Source organism: Manis javanica, chromosome 8, assembly GCF_040802235.1.
Source record: "Manis javanica isolate MJ-LG chromosome 8, MJ_LKY, whole genome shotgun sequence".
Taxonomy (NCBI): Eukaryota; Metazoa; Chordata; class Mammalia; order Pholidota; family Manidae; genus Manis; species Manis javanica.
The window spans coordinates 112,911,000-112,932,831 of NC_133163.1; the positions used below are offsets into that span (position 1 = coordinate 112,911,000).

The following is a 21,832-nucleotide window of genomic DNA, read 5'->3' on the forward strand; positions in this document are numbered from 1 at the left end:
TTCAGAGTCAAGAACCCTCCCCAATCCAGGCTGAGCTTTCAGCTGGTGCACAGGGAGAGACCTCCCAGACACAGCTGTCAGGCAACAATATGATATAGTTTATAAAAATAGTATAATACTGTATGTGGTTTTCGGGGATGCTTCTCTCCCTCCACACTGTTTCTCCAGGAAAAGAGAGTGTGGATTTGCCTGGCGGTAAAACTGGGCTGGAATCTAGAGTCCAAGTACTTCAGCTGTGTAACTACATGCAAATTTCTTTTAATTCTGTTGAGTCTCAGCTTCCTTATCTATATAAATGGGGCTCCCATTTCCCTTGTAAGGTTATACAGAGGATTAAATGAAATGTTCCTATTGCAGAACAGGTTTTAAAACTAAAAATTACAGTGAGCTTCTGATTTTTTTCTTTCATTTTTATTCTAGCTCAGGGGTGGAGGATTGCTGATTCACCAGGGAAAAAAAATTTACAAAATGATTTCTCTCTAGACCATATAGTCTAGAGTATTTTAGAGTAAGAACTGGGAACATGAATTTTATTCAGTAAGGAAAGACATTACTAAAATATGTACATCAGCTATACAGTATGACTTGCTAGTGGAGGAGGAGAGAAAATGAGAACTAGTAGGAGAGAGGAAAAAACATAAGAGAGAAACTATTAACGGGGAGTCAACAAGTGCATTTCTGCCTTTGAAATGTCAATTAACCATTGTTTACAGCTCTGCAACTGCTCCAGTCCCTGGGCCTATTAAGGTTTGCTTAGAATGGCATCCTCTCAGCAGACCACCAAGGAAGACCTTATTCGTTTGGGTGCAGCAACAATGAACAGAACAATGTCAGCATGACATCAAGCAGGGAACCAGATGGAAACAAAGTTCTACAAGCCTGTGCCAGATAAAGTTGCTGGTGATATTTCAGTCCTCAGTTTAGCTCTTTTCACATGTACCTACTTTGTGTGTAGAGCACAGGACTAGAATTTTCTTTTGTGGAGATTTTGTGGTATGGCCTTCATTTCATTCCAAAAGAAGGTTTTCAGCAGATAAACATGTGAATGGAAAAGGCAAATGCAGTCTAAGTTCTGGAGTCAGCAAAGTTGGCGTAACCCAGGGGAAAACCCCAGGGCAAAATACCTTTGAAACCAAAACCAGTCAAAGGGAGAAATAAAGTTTATTTCTTAAAAGCAGTTGTACACTTCAGCTCCCCCCATGTCTCTCTCACTGCCAGGCTGCAGAAGAAGCCCCTACCCAACCTCCAACCTCTCCGGTCCACATAAGCCCTCGCTAGCCCTGGTAATTACCTGTTCACATTGAGATGAACTACTTCTCTCCACCCCCTGGAAACACCTACTATATGGAGAGGCACTAAAGCCAGGTGAGAGTTTCTGGAAATATTGCAATTTTACCCACAGTTGGTGAGAATGACATGAAAGCACAGAGCACTGAAATATTTATGTGTGCATTTGTGCAATATTAATGCAGTCCCTGCAAACACACAGGCAAACACTCTGGGGCAGGGCACCCTCAGATCTCTTCAAAGACTTGCCTTTTAACCGGGCACAGCTTTCATCCCTGGAAATGTTCCATTTGCCTCAGAGCACAGGGTGGTCTCTTTCAGCCTTGAAGTGTCAGCTGGTTAACACAGCCTCCTTCAGAGCCAACCAAACACACCTGGTTCCCCTGGGCCAGCTGCTGCCCTCATCCTCATACCTGGAAGGCATCAGCCATCTGCCCGCAGAGTCCCTGTATGGGAGTGGCATGGGCACCTGACTTCAGGCTGCTGGGTGTCAAAGTCATCCTCAAAGGATGTGGATGTGCGCCCACAAAGGCCCTCCTCTGCCCACAGCCTGGCCCAGTGCTGCCCACGCAACTGGGGAAACCCAGCAGGTGCCATCAAACATGGGTGAGCAGGGCTGAGAGGCACTGAGTCAACAGGGCTTTATATACCCTGGAGGAGAAGGCCAGGAGGAGCAGTCTGTGGGCAGGACCAAGTCCTGGATTCCCAGGACTTGGAAAGTTTGGACCTCTTTAGGGCAGGGACCATGTCTGTCTGTTGGGGGTACTGGCCTGAATTCTCTCTCCACCTCACTCATATCTATTTTCCTGCCTAACATGTCCTGTTCAGTATCCCAGCCTGGACATCTAGAAGAATGCAAAGCACATATTGGCTCACAGACTGACTTGCAGCTCATGGAGCTTGGCTGCTGAGCTGCTCCCACTTCTTTACTGTGAGAAGATGGACAGAAGCAAGTGCAACAATTTCTTCCATTTCCTAACCCTAACTCTGACCCTAACCCTAATCAGAACTGCAGGACGAGGCAGGACAGGAAAGGATGGATAACAGCTTGCTTACAATGAGGCAGAGTGCATGCTGTGTCCATTTCCTGAAAGCTCTACCAGTTTATCAAGCTGGAGAAATGGTCACTGCACTAGAAATCAGACAGTCTGGGCTATTATCAGACATTTTCACAAATTTACTGCGTTACACAGAACTAGTCACTTCCTCTCTCTAGGCTTTAGTTTCCTCTTCAGTAAAATGGAGTGCTTGGGCCAAATTCTAAAAGGCTTACCCTATGATGATGACTGGAAACTCAAGCCTGGTTTTGTCAAAGTGCTTTACTATGCTTCTCCCCAGCAGGAGGGCAGTCCCCTACCACACTTCACTTCCTAGGAGCTCCCAGGGAGCCTGTTCCAGAGTATTTCCTGATGATTTATGCAACCAGCCACAGCTGAGAGCCCCCCACAGACCCAGGGACCCTGAACATAGTTCTCAGCCTTGCCTGTCCCCCAGAGAGGCCCAGAGCTGGTTCTGCCTGAGAACTGGGGACACCCAAGAACTACAGGTCAACTGCAGAGCTTTCTCCAACAAGCTTGCAGGTCCACTCTGTTAGGCAGGAAAGTAGATATGAGTGGGGTGGAAAGAGAATAATGCCAGGAAAGGCTGCTAAAAAGACCCAGAGTTAATCACTTAAAGCTTAAAAGCCAGGAGCAGCTTGGCCTGGAACGTTTGAATATTCCCCAGATAAAGAAGGGTACCTCAGCATAGCCCATGTCTTTATTGTGTTAATCATGCAGGCCCAGCTTATTTTTTCTTTTCCTATATGCTGTTTTTTATCTTCTTTGGCCTTAATCAAGTAGTTTGCAACTGAGGCAACTAATTTAGCATGCAGATCCAGCCATGAACAACATAGTAAAGGGCAGGAAGGATTCCATCTTGAAGATGGTACTTTAACACCCAGGAAGTTAAAAATGCAGGATTCTTAACTTACTCTTTAGCAAACAGACAATAACTCAGCCCACCTTGGGGGCTGGGCAGGCAGTCTTGTTAGATATGCTCCCAGACCAAGAACTCCAGGATCCCAGGGAGAAATCAGAGCAGGAAGTTCCTTCTGTTAAGTTAATTCTAAGTATTCAGAGACCACTTAACAAGTCTGCACCCCCAGCCCTTAGTCACATTCCTGAAGAATCCTTAAAAGGGGGAACCCCAACCTTTCAGGGCGCTCCTCTCTCAGGTCACCTGCACTTTTTCTCTAAGTAACTTTAAATAAAACTTTTACTCTGCCTCACTACTGTGTCTCTGCCCTTCAGTTCTTTGTTGCGGTGGGGACGAGGACCGAGGGAAATACACACGCTCCCCCAACAACTCCGTTTCTTCAGGGAAGCTCTTCTGAGGCTGGGCTGCCTCTCCGTTCCTGTGGGGCCATTTGGCACTGGATCCACCCCAGGGATAAAGGCAGCTCGGCCCACTCAACACGTGCTGCAAACTGGCTGCCGACAAAGGGACAGGATGCCTCCCCTTTTCCGTGGGGGGGGCCCTTCCTTTCAGCCATTTTTACTCCCTGCCTCCCCACACTCCTTGCAGAGCATTCCCCTCTTCCCACCTCCTCCCACAAGCTTTCTCAGTCTCAGTGCGTCACGCTGATCCTTTTTATTTCTGGCTTCCAAGGGTCTTCTCCTGGGTGTCTGGTCAGCCACACCGTACTTTCGGACTGAAAAGCAGGGCCCAGGTTTCTCCATCGTAAAGGTTCCCTTGCCATGTTGGCGCAAGGCCCAGGCAATCCATCTCTTCTTCCTCTCCTATCTCCCTGTGGGTCTCACTTTGCACCTTCCCCATCCACATCTTTAGAAAGTCCCCTTGCCCCTGTCTTGGCCACAGTGGGAAGATGTATTAGTTTACCAGGGCTACCTTAACGAAGTAACACAGACTGGGCGACCTAAACAACAGAAATTAATTTTCTCACTGCTGTGTAGGCCAGAAGTCTGAGATCCAGATGCCAGCAGGCTGGGTTTCTTCTGAGGCCTCTCTCTTTAGTGTGCAGCTGCCATTTTCTCCCTGTGTCTTCACATGGTCTTTTTTCTGTGTCCTAATCTCCTGTTTTTATAAGGACACCAGTCACATAGGGCCCACCCCAGTGACCTCATTTCACTTAATTACCTCTTTAGAGACCCATCTCCAAACGGAGTCAGATTGAGCGGTGCTGGGGGTGAGGTGCTGGCAGTGGGGACCACAACAGCCGAGGGGACAGCACCAGCGGCAGAGGGGGCACAGGCATCCTTTGCAGTGCTGGGCTGGTCCTCCCTTGGGGAAGGGTGTAGAGGGTGGGAGCTGTGTAGCCCATGGGCTGGTTCAGTCGACCTTCCAAGGTACTGTCACTCAGCCCCCAGCCCTGAGTGCTCCCCCAGAGTCATCGGTAGCTGAGCTAAAGAAAACCATGCGGGGATAGCCCTCAAAGAAGCCAAGCATCAGGTAAAATGGAAATTTAATAAAAATGAAAAAAATTACAATACAGTAGGCTGGCAATGGGCTGCTTTAGAAGGCCTAGTATGTTGGTCTGCCTGACATGCTGACTCCTTGCGGGGGTCCTGGGAGGTCAGGGACTGGTCTCTCACACCCCCAGGTTCGCTTCACTCACTTGTTCCCATGGAGGAGGCCTCAGTCCTCTGGTGTAATTTTTGACGTGGCTAGTTCCAAATTCCCTCATCCTGCCCAAGTCTAACCTTTGCCCATGGTGATGATGCTCGTTTGCATCATTTTCGGAAGTCCACAGCGCCACCCCAGGTTCGGAGGTCAGCAGGCAGCTGAAAGCCCATTAAGGAGAGTAAGAGCTTCGGGAAGGCTGGAGCTGCTCTGTGGGAGACAGCCACAGCTCCCGGGGTCTCCTGGCTCCCCTGTAAATTCTGAATCCTGCAGGCCCGTCTCTCTTGCAAAGTGTCCAGGAATGCAGAATGCCTGGGTGCTGGTGACAAGCTGGGACCAAGAGTCTACAGACAGGACCCCCACTGGGCCTGGGCCTGGGCCTGAGAGCTGAGCCCGTTAGGAGGTACTGCTCCTCCTCCGGGGGTGGAGGGCTCTCCTCTTGGTGATGTCCTCCTCTGTGTCACTCTCACAATTCCTCTAGAGGAAAAAAAAAAGAGTCTCAAGGCAAGAGGGTCATGAGATGCCAGGAACGGGGTTGTTCTGGGCAACCTGGGCTAGTACACCTGGGCCAAGGGCCTTCAGGCCAGGGAGGCAGATGTTGAGGGGAAGTCTGTCGCTCTGTCCAGAGACAGGGGGTAAGTGGTGTGGGGTGGGGAGGGACCTGAAACAGGGCCAGTCCAACTGCCTTGAGGCCTCTTTCCCAGGAGGCAGGAAAGCAGGTGGAACATCTAGGAGAAACCAGGCACCAGGAGAAGTGTAACTATAATAATGAAAATTACATCTGGTGTCCGTAGCTGCCCTATCATCAAGACCATCTGGGTAGGTGGTCTGTGGGTAGACGGGTGTCCAGGACTAGAGAGAATGGCGGGCGGTGGGTGGGCCACAGGGACCTCCCCAAGCTCTGACAGCCACCACTCCACATCCCCCTTCTTTGACTGGCTTAGGCTGCACCTTTAGCAAGCCTGGCCATGCAATTTTTCCAGGAAATGGTTTTTGTGTTCCATTTCTATGAAAGAGGAAAAGGGTAAAGTACTTCCTGTGGCTAAACCAGAGCCAAGGCGGCCACCCTGAGGGTCACAGTGCCTTTTTCATGCAGGCCACATGGATCTAATTACCTTATTAAAATTATTAAAAGACATACTAATTCAGAAAGACTTAAGTAAGTCATAAAAAGCTATTCTCAGATGTTCAATTTGAATGTTTCCTAAACAAAATTACATAATATATATTTTGAAAGGAAAAAGCCCTTTGGGAAACTGTATAATAGACATCTGGGACCCAATCCTTTTCCACATGCAGGGTGAGCCACTGAGCTGACGGTGCTGAGTGTTTGAGCAAAAAGAGGACTATTTTTAAATGTTGGCACAAGGACAAAATTTAGGGAATTTACATTCTTTTCAGTTACTCTTTGTTCCTCTCTCCTGCATTAGGTCAGGGCAGCTCAGCTTGCAAGGTATGCCTGCTGCTCACCGTGTGCCCTCCCAGGGCCTTCTCTCCTTCCACTGGCCTCTGAAAGCTGGAAGTCCAAGGTCAAGATCAACTCTAGCCAAATACATCCTGGACCAGGCCCGGCTATAACAATAAAAATAACTCATGCTAGGCTGCACAGCAACTTTTTAGCATGAGTCAGAACCAAACAATAAAAACATAAGCGGGAGGAGGCCTGCATACTGCTACCAGGGACTTTCAGAGGGAGAGTCCAGTCTCCTTGTACAGGACATGAGGAAAGTGGCCAGAGAAGGGACACGGCTTGGCCAAAGTCATACAGTTGTTCAGGGCCCTGGAGCCATAAATCCCCAAGTCCTGGGCAAGACAAGAAATAATACAAGCTCAGGCTGAAGAAAGAGGACCCTGGGTGTGTGTGTTTGGAGGGGGCGAGGGTAGGGGGGTTGGGAAGGAGCCCAGGGGCTGCACTGGGTCCTGGGAAGCAGCCCCAGGGCCATATGCCTTGAGGCTGCTCAGGGCTGACTGCCCATGGGGCTCAGGCAGCTGTCTTCCAGCCCCTTCTTGAGCAGGAGTCACCTTCTGTCCTGACCTGACCATCCCAGCAATCCCTTGGGTCCTTCCCACACTCAGTGAGCTGTGGGGAGCATCTGTCCAGGGAACATGTACCAGCCGAAATACTAACACTGCTTTCCGAAGCACTGAAACTGCATTTTGAAGTCTACCAGAGGACTTTGAACAATTAAAACTGCTAATACGTACTGAGCACTTACAATGCCAGGATCTAAGAATACATCATCATCATGACTACCCCATGAGGTAGGAACTACTGTTAACACCATTTCACAAGTGGTAACATTTTGGCACAGGGAGGTTAAATAATTTCCTCCAGGTCGCACAGCTAGTAAGTGGCAGATGTGAATCCCAGCAGTCTGGCTCCAGAGGCCACACTCTTGACCAGTATATTACAAGTCCTTCATTCTAAATGTAACCAGCTTATCAAATATAAGATATCATCTCATTATTTTTATTATTATTAATGGTAAATAATCTAAAGCGAAATGGAAATGGAGAAGTGAAAAGGAATACAAAGCTTCCATTCTACAGCAGATTTTTGGATGGTCAGGAATACATTTTGGACTGAGTGTGATAGTCTCATTGTTCAGAGTCCTCAAGATCCCCAGCAGGCTACCAGTCCTCAGGGAATGGCTGCGGCAGTGGAGCAGTGGCAGTGGGCCCTTTGGAAACCCTCCAAGAAAGGATCTGGTACCTCCACAAGCTCATGTTGCCCCAGTGGAGTGCTCCCCGCCTGGCGGGCCACTGGGCCCTCGGAACATGTGGCCTCTGATGGTCACACAGTGCAGAGGAGGACAGGACCAGCAAAACCAGCTGGCAGTGGTTAGACCTACCTGACCCCCACCCCAGAGCGCCAGGCCACCCCAGAATCCCACCCAAGAAGAAGGCACTGCCTCTACGCACCAGGTTCTCATCCAGCCTTAGGTGCACCTTCTTCATTAGGGAGCGGGTGAGGTGGTTGCACAGGGAGACGATGCTGAAGGAGAGCTGAGGGTGCGGGAGGGAAGGAACCACCAGTTAAGAACGTGCAGGGAGACCCAGAGGGCATCAGGAACCCACCCGGGGCCCCTGCCCCCACTCCTGAGCCCTGGCATCTACCTTCCACCGCCTGCGGACATACTGCTTCTTGAAGTTCTCCAGGTTGACCACGGACTCCCTGCGCACCAGGGCTTGCTGGTTGTCCACCGGCTTGGAGGCAAAGCAGAACGTGGCAGATGACACTGGGCTTGGGAGGGCAACCACCCCACTCTCCAAAGAGCACCCGACCATGTGCTGACCCGGGCACCTCCCCACCAGGTGAGGCATGCAGAGGGACATCACTGGGGGCAAGTTAAGAGATGTGCCAGCTGTTCAGGAGATGCCCCTGGTGCCCCTGAGCTGTTATTACCACAGCTAGACACACACACTGCTGGGCTGGAGGTGGGGCCCCAAAGGCAAGGGGTGGGACGTTAATATGTATCATGGATCACTGTGGGGAAGGGTCATGGAACAGTAGTCTAGGATGCCCCCTGTGTACTGGGCCAGTTCTCAGCTTAGCGAAATGGATGACTTGTTGCCAGACAGGGCCTCAGTACTCCATTCAAAAATATATTGATAGAAAAAGGCGTTTTGAGGGAGTTAAGAGGAGATGGGATGTGTAGTCGCCTTTCATAGGCTGGCAGTCAAGGCTCAGCTTAAGTCCTGACTTCTCCAAGAAGCCTGATATGGCTTCTCTGAGCCTCAGTTTTCTCATTTGTTATATGGGGATAATAAATAGCACAGTGTCACGGGGTTGTTAAGGATTAAATGAATGTGGGCATGTGAAGTGCTTAACCTAGAGATGCTCAATGAATACTAATAAATTATTGATACCTTCCTGCCTTGTCTTTCCCTCTTTTTAAAAATAGCTTTATTGAAGAATGATTGATACACAAAAAACCTGGACATATTTAATATATACAGTTTGGTGAGTCCATTCCCTCTTGAATTCCTCCTCTTTTGTAAAACAAGGTCTTCCTAGATCAAGAGATTCAAGAGATGGGTTCCAGGGGTTCTATGAACCTCCTGAAGGGGTTTGCAAATTTTAGGGTGTAAGCTTGTATGTGGATGTTCAGAGCAGCATTATTCATAATAGCCAAAAAGTGGAAATAACTGAAATGTACATCAACTGATGAATGGATACACAAAATGTGGTGCTTCCTACAATGGACTAGTATTCAGGAATGTTCTCCACAAAAGAGAATGAAGCACTGACACATGCTCCACCATGGATGGACCTTGACATCATTATGACAAGGGAAAGGAGCCAGTCACACAAGGCCACACGGTCAGTGATTCTGCTTATACAAAATGTCCAGAGCAGGCAAATCCATAGATACGGAAAGTAGATTAGTAGTTACCAGGGGCTGGAGAGAGGTTGAGAATGGGGAGTTGACTACTAAAGGGTGTGTTGCTTTGGGGGCTGATGAAATGTCCTAGAATTGGATAGTGGTGATGGTGGCACAACTTTCCCAAAACCAATGAATCAGAGTGGTGAATTTTATGGTATGTGAATTATATCTTAAAACAAAAATTCAGTGTGTGTGTACAGATACACATTTCTGTAGAGAAGAGTTGATGGCTTTCATTGATTCTCAAAGGCCTGTGTTTCCTCAAGAAAACTGTACCGGATGGTCCCTAAGGTCTCATCAGCTCGGTTTTCCTCTCTGCTCTGACAGCCTCCTCCCAGCAAGGCCTCCCTCGGCATGTGGGTGAACGCTGCAGGGGTGCCCACTGGCTCCTGAGTGCTGGTCTTGTCTCCCACCCACACTTGGAACACACCTCCATCCTTGCTCATTTTCCATCATGATGCTAGGCACCAGCCAGTGCATGCTACTGGCCCACGCTGCTCTGCTCCTTCTGTGAGGAGGCCCTTGCCATGTCCACCCAACCCCCACCCTCCTGGAAGGCCTCTGTGCGTTTCAAAGCCCAATTCAAAGGTGGTTTCCTCCAAGGCAACTTCTAAGAAACAATGTCTCTCTCCCAGACACGACGGACGCACATGTGAGCCCCCTTACAGAGGGAGCACCTGTCCCCGTCGCCATGCAGTGCAGTCATCCTACTGGCAGAAAACAGCTGGAAGTCACAGGAGTAATTTTCTCCATGGTTTTGTCAATGCCCCTGGCCTGCCAAGAGCGTAAAGCAGTGGGTGCTTAATAGTTGGATGTTTAATTGTTTGCCTGAGCTGCTGAAGAGGTAAACTGGAGTGAAAACCTAGGACCTGCTCACCCCTGCCACTGAGGGACCCAGGTAGCTGGATCAGCAGCAGGACACCAGGAAAGGGTCGTGACGCCGTGACTCCCCACAGCTCTGCCCAGGAGTCAGCAGAGCTCTGGGGCCCCAGGAGCTAGAGGGAAAGCCTTGACACGGAGGGAACAAGACAGCTGCGGGCTGTTCACCTTCCCAAGCTGGAACACAGTGGTTTGGGCCAGTGTGCGGAAGGAGAGAGAGGAGGGGAAGGAGGGAGACAGAGAGGGGAGAGGAAACAGTGAGTGCTGAAGGGACCCTCAAGCCCAGCGCTAGCAGCTCTCGCCTCGATTGCCCCTCGTCCTCTGCTGCACCTGCGAGCCCAGCCCTGGGTCTAGGTCTCCCCTGGAAGGGAGCTGCAAAGGAGGGCAGAGCCTGCCCTTCCCTGATGTCAAAGCTTTCAGCAGCTTCCCAGAACTTTTGATGGAACCCGCCAAGCTCACCAAGACCCGCAGGGCCTGTGCCAGGTGGTCCTTCTCCACCCCAGTTTTCTCTGCCCTTCCTGCTGCTGTGACTCCCATCACAAGGGTCCACTTGCTGGTTCAGGAGCCCAAGTCTCAGGGCCTTTGCCTTTGTTCCTTTACATAGTCACTTGGTCACTTCGTTCAGGTCTTTGCCCAAATCTCACCTCCTCAGGGAGGCATTTCTTGACCACCCTACATAAAGTAGCATCCCAACTGCCCCACAGAACTCACTGCACCCACACCCTACTTTTCACAGCATGAGTCACTGCCTGACATTTAAATTCTGTATCTGGTTTTTAGTTCCCCTCTCGTGCACCTCCCAGCAACTAGTATCTCCTTCTCAAGGTGATTTCCTGTCTCCCCAACCCACAGCACATTTCCACCTCTAACTTTGCTAAATGTCTGCAATTCACCTTTGAGCCTAACCCTGGCAGGGGATTTGCACTTCATTAGGGCAGTTTGAGGAGGTTGGAGGGAAGGGACCTCTTTTAATCTGCTTACTGAATGGCACCCTTACCAAGAGAGAGATGCCTGAATCCCATGGCTGGAAGGTCAACATGCAGGCTGGGGGCATCCTGTTAGTGAGAGGCCCACTTCCCACCTGGCCCAGCAGTGCCAGCTGCTGGGCAAAGAGGCCCAACTAAAATATCATGTGGGACCCTTCCCAGAGGCCATCAATGGGAGGTGACACAATTACTTCTATATGCCACACAAAATGGCATGAATTTCTAGGAGGAGGCCACCCAGGTTGTAAATCTGTCAGACTGGCCTTTCCTAATCAATGGGCCTTCTTGGGTGCTAAGAGGCTCACCAGATGTTGACACTGTCATCTAAGCCTTGAAAAGTCAGAGAGATGGAAATTCTGCAGTGAGATCTTTCCAGAAGGAATATGGCCACAACATTTTTAATTAAATTAAGGGGCTAGGGGTTGAAGCTATGTTCTTCTTTCTCCTGACCCTCCCCTCTCTGCAAACACAGTGCCCACTTTCAGGCTTTACTTTATTTACCTTCAGGTGATACCAAAGAGTCTGGATAATCTTTACCAGGCTCCAAGGAGCGTGTTTGGTGTCTTAGAAAAATGTTGGGAAGGGAGGCAAGACAACAGAATGCTGTGGCTGAAGTCAGGTTCCATTTATGAAGAAGCAAATGCCTTTGGACAAAGCCCAGTGGGGTGCACTGGGTCAGCACTGATCCACGGGGCAGGAGAGGAAGCAGCGGCCATCCTCCCAGCAAAAAAAGCAACCCTGGCTTCACAGAAGAGGCGCTCCAGAAGATTTTCTCTAAATCCCAGGCCTCCTCTAGAAACTGCAGACTGCAACTTTTCAAACCTCTGTCTGTGTCATTTCTCCAGTCCCACCCTCCACCTGAGCGCCCACCTCCCTCTCCTCCCCAGGACCACCACTCTGCCCTTACCCCCAACCTCCCTCAACTGCATCTCCCCATAAGTGGCACCTCTCCACCTCTCTGTTTTGCGGGCTACAGCCTGGGCCCACTGGATTCAACTGCCTGTTTTCCCAGGAAAGGAGCGTGTGAGGCTTATGGGTGCCTGAGTCATTCTGCCACAGAGAGACTGTCCCTGCAGGTTGTCACCTCGATCAAACAAGTCAGTGCAGAGAGACAGGAATGCCCCTCTCCTTGCCTGACCTGGTCTCACCTAGTCTCACTTTTCTGAGTTAGGTCTCAGCATGGATACACTCTCATGGGACTGAGACTTAAATCCTCTCTCTGGGACTTCTAGGTTTCTGAGCAATTTTTCACCCCTAGGAAAACCTTCAAAAGCTCTCCCTCCTGTCCTGTTACAGAAGATGAGACTCCAGAAATTTAACAACCAAATGCCATGTGTGGATCCTGATTTGAACAAAACTATTAACAGGATACCCTTGAGAAAGAGGGACATGTGAATACAGAATGTATATCTACATTATATTAAGGAATAAATCTTGATCTTGGTGTGACAATGGCTCAGCAGTAACGTTAAAAAGAAAGTCCTTATCAGAGATTTATGCTGAAGAATTTACGAGTTAAATAAATCTGCAGTTGCTTTAAAATACTCCAGAAAAAGTAGTAGTGGAAATGAATGAGAAGGACTGGCCATAACTTACTTGCTATTAAAGTTGGATAATGGGTACATGGAATTCACTACACCGTTCTCCATATTTTGGGCAGATTTTGAAATTTTCCCACAACGAAAAGCTAAAAGCAAAACTCTCCCTCATTTTAATCTTTGAAATCTCCTTCTCTTTAATCTCCATTTCACACGTCTAGGTTCCTGACCCCAATATGGCCTCATCCCCATCCCTCCAAACTCTACTGGGCACCTTCTCCACGAGGCTACAGCTTGGGGGCAGTGCTTGTGGGGAGATCTTCGTGAGAATGTGTTTGCCCTCTGCTGCCCCTCTTACCCTTTCTCAATCAGAATTGGCCTCTCTCCTATTTTCTGGAATACCAGGTACCTCTATTTTATCACTCACTACAGCCTTTCCCATCTCCCAGTTGGCTGGGCCCCATCTGTCCCAGACCCTGAGTCTCTTATCTGTCACATCCCTTCAGAGATAGAGCACAACGAGTGTTTGTTCAACTGAACTAGCCCCTTCTGCTGCTCAAATAGACCCGCTGCTGGGTGTCCTCTCCAAGGCAAAAAATCTTTTCCACAGGCCAAGAGTTTCATAGACAAAGGAGAAAAGGCCATTCAGTTCCACAGACATTTCCCGAGGCCCACTGCAGGGGTGCTCTTCCGGCACACAGCCACTTCCCACACAGGCCAACTGAACTGCATGCTTGTGAGGTGGGGAGCGTCCATCCTCATAATCATCTGCAGGGAAGAGTGGGCTGTGTGGGGAGAGGGTTCATGGGGGAGAGTCTGGCTTCTCCTGTCATTATTACTCTGTCCCATCCCTTCCCTGCCAGCCTCCTGCCTCTGCAGAATCATCAATTACCATGTCATCTCCCCCCTTCCCCGAACAAAGCTGAGTAACCCGTGCCATGTCCATCTGCCTCAGAGCAGGGACAGGCAGCCCTGGGCACTGACCCTCCAGCTTCCTCAGGAATCACTATTCAGGAAGATGTCACACACTCACTCTCCTGTGCTCAACAGCCTAGGATGGTGTTTGCACAGAGCACAGCGTGGTGGAGGAAAAACCCACTGAGATGGCTGACAGGCCTGCCCCCAGGGCAGTGCCCCCAGGCCTTCTCCCTTAGGCACCAGTGAAACATTCCGCTCCTGACACCTCAACCTGCCATCAGCCCGGCCCTGCTCTCAGCACTGCTGTTGGAATGCCCGCTGTGGGCACGGGGGAGGCGTTAGGCAGGTCCTCTGGCTGGGGGTTCCGCAGGCCACTTGGCCCCCCTTGGCATCAGGTGCTGCGGTGCTGATCAGCCAGACGACAGAGGAAGGTCACAGTCACCTCTGATCTCCCTAAAACACTTGGGGGCATTTGTCAGTTCACCTTGATTTGACTGAAAGTTCTCAGTGTAGAAAAGGGTCTGTTTATAAAACATCTAAATGACGCATAGTTACCAATGACTGGACATGAACATGGATTCCACTACTGTGAGAAAAAGCACCTACAGCTCTGGGGCTGATTAGCTGGGTGATTTTTAGACAAGTCCTTCCTGTAAAATGCTATAAAATGAAGGTGTCCAGTGGTTCACTTTTGAGGCTGATGCTACGGTTGTAAAATAAATACTTCTCCCTCCTTTTTTCCAGTCTCACTAATTCAAATCCACATCAACATCAGTATCTCACTCCTTTATTGCATTTTATTTTGACCTCCACAAGAAAGTTTGCCCTGAGTTGCTCACCTGGGGGCTTCCTTTCTGTAGGAAGCCTGGCTGTATGAGGTCAAGGCCTGTTGACATAGCCAAATGGACCTTTAGTATTTACAGTGTCTTGTGCCAATGAGTACATCATGTCCCATGATGAGCCAGGTAGGTTCTTGGAGAAATCATAGATGGGTCATTGGTACCAATTCTCCCAGGCAGGCACAGGAAATAGGGTTGTGCCATCTTCCATTGATTCCAAAACGCACATCTGGGGATCTCTGAAATCAGAGCTTCTCTCCCGATCGATGGCATCATACCATTACTGTAGGTCTAAAGTGAAGGCAGGTGTTCCGAGAGATGACCCCAGTGCTTCTGCCAGCCATCAGGGGCCACCCAGCCTCAGACTGACATTAGATTCTCTGCTTGAGGTTCTATTGGATCGCACTGACTGTGCACATTTGAAAAGCAGAGCTGCATGAGTACTACCAACCTGGAGCTCCTGTGCTCAGGGGACGCCCTTCCTGCCCTCCACCTAGTGTCAAGGCCGAGACACACAAGTTCCCTTGCTTTCCCTCTCAGCACGCTCGCTGGCTTTAGTTCTCCCTTTCCCTCTCAGCGAGGGTGTCTCAGCTTCTCAGGGGGCTGGGGGGTCTCCTATTGCACTTCCCATCTTGGGCTTTTCTTCTTTCTTCTTTGGTACATAAAACATGGATGCATCTTACATTTGGTGAAACTGCAGGATCTTATACTTGATGAAAATGTTTCTGTTACAAATACTATATGTGAAATTTGAAATGGTCAGCAGTCTAATAGAAAACGAGGTAGGATTTTGAAGAAATAGTTTCATGAGATCAAAATCTCATGTCTTGTTCTAAACCACTTCCGGTCTGTGCTGCCCGCTGGGCATTTCCCCCATCACGGTTCCCTGTGGCTCTTGAGATAAAGGCAGAACTCTTTAATATGGTAAAGCCAGGCTGGTCCTGCCCCCTTTCCAGCCGTATCTGCACCCTGCCCTTATTCTCTTCCTCCCAGCTTTTTTCTGTCTGTGCGATTTCAGCCTCCCAGGCCCCCATCCACCACAGAGCCCTGGCATGAGGGCTCTGTCACAACACTTCTTTCTCCCTGGTGTGCTTAGCTGATCTCACCTCCAGCGTCACCACCTCAGGGACGCTTTGCCTGACTAGATCAGCCCCCCACTGTAGGTTCATGCAACACTGCATGCTTCCCTTTCATAGCATTTCCCAGCTGCAATTCTATACTTACAGAATGTCCTCGATTAATGTTGAAATCCTTCACTGGACTGTGAACTCGGTGAAGGCAGGAAATGTGCCTGTTTTCACTCAACACCCAGTGCCAAGCCAGGTGCCTGGCAATTGGCAAGTGCTGAAAAATTATTTGTGAATGGATGGATGGGTGGTTCTGGTTATACCTGCCCCACAAGTAGAGAGTAAACTCCTGGAGCCTGGGCTAGTTATGGAGAGAAGAAAGAACAATAGACGTATCATCAGAAGGTCTCAAGTCTTATCACTACTGGGACCTTGGGAAAATCACTTCCTCTCTGTTTCCTCATCTCCAACAGGAAATAACATTTACCCCGTCTATCTGATAAGGGTTTCAGCGAGCTCTGAAACAATAAAATCCGTTCCTTCACCCCCAAGCTTCTAGCACAGCACTGCCCACACTCCATGCTCTGCCTATATGGGCTGGTTGGCTGGCCCTTCCTGTAGGAAAAGGGGGGTGAGATCACAGAGTCCTTGAGGAGCTGTACTCAAAGCTTGGGATCAAGAAGTGACGACTGATCTTCATGCTTCTCAGTCTTAATAACCACCATCTTCAAAAACTCTGTCACAGAGTTTCAGAGACCTTTCAGGGCCCAATGCCCAAGTACATAGTAAAGGAACCTTCTCCTTGAGTCTTTCGGTCTTTATTGCCAATGCACGGTTGGAGCCCTTAGCCAGAATAGGGGAAAGCTGGGAAAGGGTGAGATGCTGCCTATCCCTCTTGCTCTGTAGGCTTGATCTTCAGACAGGAACAGGGCTGGGTAGGGACAATGAACTGCTCCTCCTTCTAGGACACACTTCCTGGGTCAGTCATTGGAAGGTATGAGGCAATCCACCCATACCCGACAGAATACATGAAGTTGCTTCTGTACCTCTGGGATCTGAATTTTAAGGTGGATATTTATAGCAAAGCCTCACTATTTCTTCCCATATACAATTGTCTTAGAGTTGGGCGTCCTGAGGTTCTGATTTATCTATATCAAGTAGCTATGAATGGCCCTAAGTCAGTCATTGCCTTTTCTGAGTCAATTTCCTCATTAGATGGAAATATTAGTAACAACAATAATAATGCCACCCACCTTCCTGCCTCACGGAGTTCTTTTAAGGATCAAAGACGTAAATGTTTTGTAAGTGGAAAGTCAATGCAAGTGAAAGGCAGTATTTTCTCTGTGCATATTAAATCCCTTCTTCAGCAGCTATAAAGCACCAGGCTGACTTACTGTTAACCCTAGTTAACTCAATATTACCCAAATTCTGCCACCTATAAGGCATGTAGATGGGAAGTGAGATGTGAACAAATCTATCAGCACAAATCAATTATCAAGCATCTCTCAGGCGCAGCCGTCCTCTCGCTGGAGAAGGGTATGCTGAGGGGTATTCATTCTGAATTGTTTTTAACAGCTTGGCTGCCCAGCCAGCCCCTCTCCCAGAAAACCAGTTGGTGAGAGGAGGTGCAGAATAAGTAACCAGCTGGCACCTCTGGGCTTCTGAATTCTGTGAAGGGGCTGGAAGACTATGCTACAGACACACACCCCTAAAGGATAATTCTAGCCAATCCAGGGCAGTAGGGAATGTGCTTCTGCAAACCACCCGGGATGTATTACTGACTAGATTCTGGGCTCAGTGCTTCAAGCTGGCCAAGACTTCCTTGCTGCGTGACCCGTTGAACAGCTCCACTAGGGACTCGCTGGCATCTGGGTGGATCATGGAGCCCAAGCCATCTGTGCTCCCACTCTCCAGCTGGAAGCTGCCCACCAGTTCCTGGATCCACTGTAGGTCTGCTGAGAGCTCCTGTCTCAGAGCTTCAAACTGCACCTGCAGATGGTCCAATTTCCTGGCCACACTTCCAAGGCTGGACCCTGTGGCCTGGATGTCCTGTCGCAGGAGCTTCTTCAAGGACTCCACTTTGCGGAACTCATACTTGAGCTGGGACAGCTGGTGCCGGGTGTTCTCGCTCTCCTCTCGGTACCAAGCCTCCTTCTCATTGTAGATGGAGACCAGGGCTTCCACATCATCCTGGATGGTGTCCTGGGCCACCGCCAGGGCACGGCATCCCTGGTCCACCTGAGCCATGTCATCAACCACACGTGCAAAACGCTCAAAATTGACATAGGTGTTGTTGGGAGGCATGCTTGAGTGGCATTTGAGGGTGTACTCTCTCAGGCGCTTTGTCTTCAGCTGGGCAGGCTCTGTCTTCCGCTGTTCTGGGGCCCTGACTTCTCCTTTGGACTGGTGGGTGTTTAGACAGAACAGTCAGAATTAATTTGATGACTGATCTGAAGGGCAGTCCGAAGTGCAGGCAGAAGGCACGTGAGCAGACTCTTTGGCATTCGCTGCATGCACCAGGCCACAGGGAGGATCCGAGTGGGATGAGTATGCCCACAGACCATAAGGCAGGCTGAGTTTGGGGTGCTCCCTGCATGCTCCCTGCAGGGCCATTAGAGAGCATCTCCGCACGCATAGCATTTAGGGGTGCTCACACAGACAAGCAACCTGTAGCCAGGACTCTGCAGGCACCCACTCGAGGGCAGGAGCACACAAGGCCACGGCCAGCAGAGGATGGCTGATGGGTACCTCTCTTCCAGGGCCAGCAGGCTCCCTGAGCCTCAGTAACACTTGGCACCTGAGCAGCCAGGCAGCAAGAGGGACTCCCCAGTTCTGGACCCACCTGAAACCTGGAGGGCCCTTGGCCTTCCCCCGCCTTCAAGAGCAAATGAACCCAACCTTCTCCCTACACTCCCACCCTCCCTGATATCCATCTTCTGCAGGTCTCTGCCCCTTTTCATCTGCAGCTCCAGTCATCCTCGCCAGCCTCTCATTTAATAATTCAGGTGGATGGGAAGCCTGGTGACATCCCTGGGAGTGCACATCTTGTCAGACAGCAGAGCTGGGGCCAGAATCCTGTTCTCCTGACTCCCACCCTGCCACCGTGCTCTTCACTAGCATTTGACTATACTGTGATTGGACTGCAAGACCCCGGAGAAACCAGCAGCTGGAAGCCCAGTTATAAGGCAGGTTAGGCAGGGAGTCAGCTTTGTGCCTCCCCCTCCCCAGAGGGAACAGAATTGTCCTAAGAAAGTTGCTGCCTCTCTTCCACACCAGGCCTCTATCTTGGAGCCCCATTGAGGTGTCTGGGTGCCTGAGGAAGCTGAGTGACTGTCTGAGCATCATCCTTTACTCAGAGCCCCAAAATTCACAAAGAAGGAGGCTGGTTACAAAGTTGAGCTTTTTAATTGTCATCAACTTCCCTCTACAGCTGATTTCTGCTTGTGAATGACGGTGATATGTCCTCTAACAGAGAACACTTTGTAAGATGGCCCCAAAGAGAAAGGTTTTCAACTGAGGTTTGTGAGGGTTTCAATTCATAAGTCACCTAAACCCATGGAATATAAACTTTTAAGCCCATTTGACAAGCCCAGACCCTTCAGAGCCCCCAAGGGTTAGTGTTTTAAGCAAAGGCCATTCTGTGGGCCCTCCGCACCTGGCCAACCCTGCCGGCTCTGGCGACAGAGCAGGGCCCTGCCTGCGCACTGGAACTCATCACATGCCCTTACCATGATCCAGGGGTGTCTGAGGGCCTCTTGGATTGTGAGCCGTTTCCTGTAATGAGGATCAGAAAACACTGATGACCCATGTGGACAGAAGCTGAGACCAGCAGTCTTCATTCTTACTCTTCTGAGACCTGCATTGATGGCACTGCCAGCAAACCAGGAAAAGGTGGGGATGCAGAGGTAGATGGGGAACTGGCTGAATTCCCTGCACTCCCAAGAAAGTAGTCCAGGCAAACCCCTTGGTAAAGAGACATTTCATAAGCCCTCATTTTCGGCCCCAAAGTTGAAGGGCATAATGTTGCACCAGAGGACAGGCCAGTCACAGAACTCTTTTGAGCTGTCAGCTCTCCATCGCTAAGCCTTTGGTCTCTGTTTCTCTGTTTGCTTCCCAGGTCCCTTCCCTGCCCTACCCTGCTCTGTGCCCAGGGAGGGTAATCCTACCTAGTGTTGCCCTTAAATAGGGAAACCAGGCTCTGCACTTTAGAGTTCCCCCACTATGACTCTTGGGACCAAGAGGACACGGCCTTCTAGAATCAGGCCTTACCGTGCACCATCTAGGCCATGCTCTGGGCACCCAGCACCCTGTAAGTCCTTGCTCATCTCCTGATTTGACCCCACAGCTGCAAAAGCTCACCCTGGGCCCTGAAGAAAGGTTAGAATTAGCAGGTCTCCTATTCTTCCACATACCAACCCCTCTGAGCCAGACTCCCTGATTTCATCTGAATTGGCTTGAAAACTCTGCCACATTCCTTTTCAAATGCTAGTTCCAGGTGCCTTTGTTAGTTCCAGAATGCACAGACAATGAGCTCTAGAGAAACCTAGACTGACTTCTACACACGCACACATGTGTGTGGGCATGTGCGCGCGCACACACACACACACACACACACACACACACACACACACACACAGTTGTTTGCATTCAGCAGGCAAAGAAAGCAGAAAGATGAGAGCAAACAAGATGAATGCCAAGTCTTGGCCAGTCCACTCTTCTCAGCACCTGCTCAGATTCGACCGCAGTGGTGCAGATGATAGCCCGTGGCAAAGCAGGGACAGGCTAACACATCTTTGGAAAAGACAACAAAGGAGGTGAGCATCGGTACCTGATAATCCCGTGCCCTTCTCTGTCCTCTTACCGAGTCTCTTTAACCAGAAGTTTCCGAATGAAGTCCTTGGCCAGCTCACTGGTCTGGCTGAAGAATTCCTCGTCAAAGTCATAACTCACTGCTGTGATATTTGCCAGCGTTTCCTGCTTCGTGTCTCCCAGGAAAGGGGACGCTCCACTAAGGCTGAGCACACAAGAGGGAACATGTGACCATAGGAAAGTAGATCGGGGTGGGGGTGGGGGACTCAGGGAACCCTGTTACACGGGGTTGGGAGGCTCCCAGCAACCAGGCAGCAGCCTTTTCAACCGAGTCCAATTCAGTACACTTCATGGAACTCCTCCTAAGCTCTTGACAGAGAGAAACTGCACCTTCAAGGGAGTTGAGAAAGGAAGGGAGAGAAACAGAGTCCTGGCTCATTATAGTCCCCAGCGGAACAAAGCACAATCTAATAGAAGGCCAGGCCTGGGGATGCACAGGACAGAGGGTCCCAGTGCAGGCTGCACGGGAGAGTTGACATTTGACATCCGCTGTGTCTTGAAGAATGAGGAGGTTGTCAGCAGTCAGAGGAGATGGAAGTCCTTCTAGGCTAAGGGAGCAGCTTGAGCAAAGCCTGAGAGGTGTGGAAATAGATGTGTCATTAGGGACTGGAACGTGTGTAAGGTTCCCCTGCAGGGTCTGTCAAGGATGTGCCATTCAGACAGTGACTCGTGAACCAACTCTGTCATGACTCACACTCCAGTTGTGTATGGGATACATCTACCAGATGTGCCATGGTCTCAGAAGTCACCCAAACTCCCTCCATGAGCTTCTGCTTTGACTTATGATGTCACTTCACAGATGTACCCAAACTAGAAATGCAGGGGTCACCTCTGACTCTTCCTTCCGTTCCCTCATAGGAAGTTTGTAACAGGAAGTTTGTAAGTCCTGTGTTTCTGATGAGAGAAACAGGCCCAGAGGTTAATTAAGTATTTGCCCAAGGCCACAGAGGTGGAAAGTACTAGATCCATTTTACATGGAGCTATGCAGGAAATCTTTGCTTAAGCAACTTGAGGCTTCCGGGACAGGAAAGACAGATTCTGGGGGCAGGAGGAGAGGGAATGTGAGAGGTGGGGAAAGAAAGGAGAAAGGAGAGAAAGAACACGCAGAATCAGGGCAGCCCGGCGGCTTGAGGGCTATCCTGAGGCTTCTGAGTGAAGCCCACCTTCTGGCAGGAAGCCTCAGCCGGGGTGGATGCCGGGCCCTAGCAGTGATGAGGCCCAGGCTGTGCAGAATGGGGGGCTGCCAGCTGCTCTCCCAGGTTCCTGCTCAACCTCAGCCCCAGCTCAAATGTATGAAGTGGAGCTAAGAGCATGTCGCCTCAAGTTAGCTGTGTGGATGTTGCATCTGGCTCACAGTAAATGAGTAAATCAGTAAAATCAGTGAGTCTCAGGCTGTCTGCCTGCCCCCTTCCCCTTCCTCCCAGTTTCCCTAGGCCTCAG

General features: G+C 50.0%; 1 protein-coding gene across 2 annotated transcripts in view; it reads right to left on the reverse strand.

Annotated features, from left to right (window-relative positions):
* Window positions 1-4,733: 4,733 nt before the first annotated feature.
* The window catches only part of DAPK2 (death associated protein kinase 2), a 113,016-nt gene continuing 95,917 nt past the window's right edge, over window positions 4,734-21,832 (reverse strand). Inside the window, exons 8-12 of one of the 2 annotated variants that reach the window (XM_017653270.3) lie at window positions 20,385-20,537; window positions 19,252-19,297; window positions 8,026-8,115; window positions 7,831-7,914; window positions 4,734-5,385 (exon numbers count right to left, since the gene is read on the reverse strand). In XM_017653270.3, the coding sequence (XP_017508759.1) occupies window positions 5,305-5,385; window positions 7,831-7,914; window positions 8,026-8,115; window positions 19,252-19,297; window positions 20,385-20,537 (454 nt within the window). In that variant the 3' untranslated portion in view covers window positions 4,734-5,304. Of the gene's footprint in view, window positions 5,386-7,830; window positions 7,915-8,025; window positions 8,116-14,388; window positions 17,927-19,251; window positions 19,298-20,384; window positions 20,538-21,832 lie in introns of those variants that run through there. The other variant, XM_037004162.2, reaches the window with a different exon arrangement.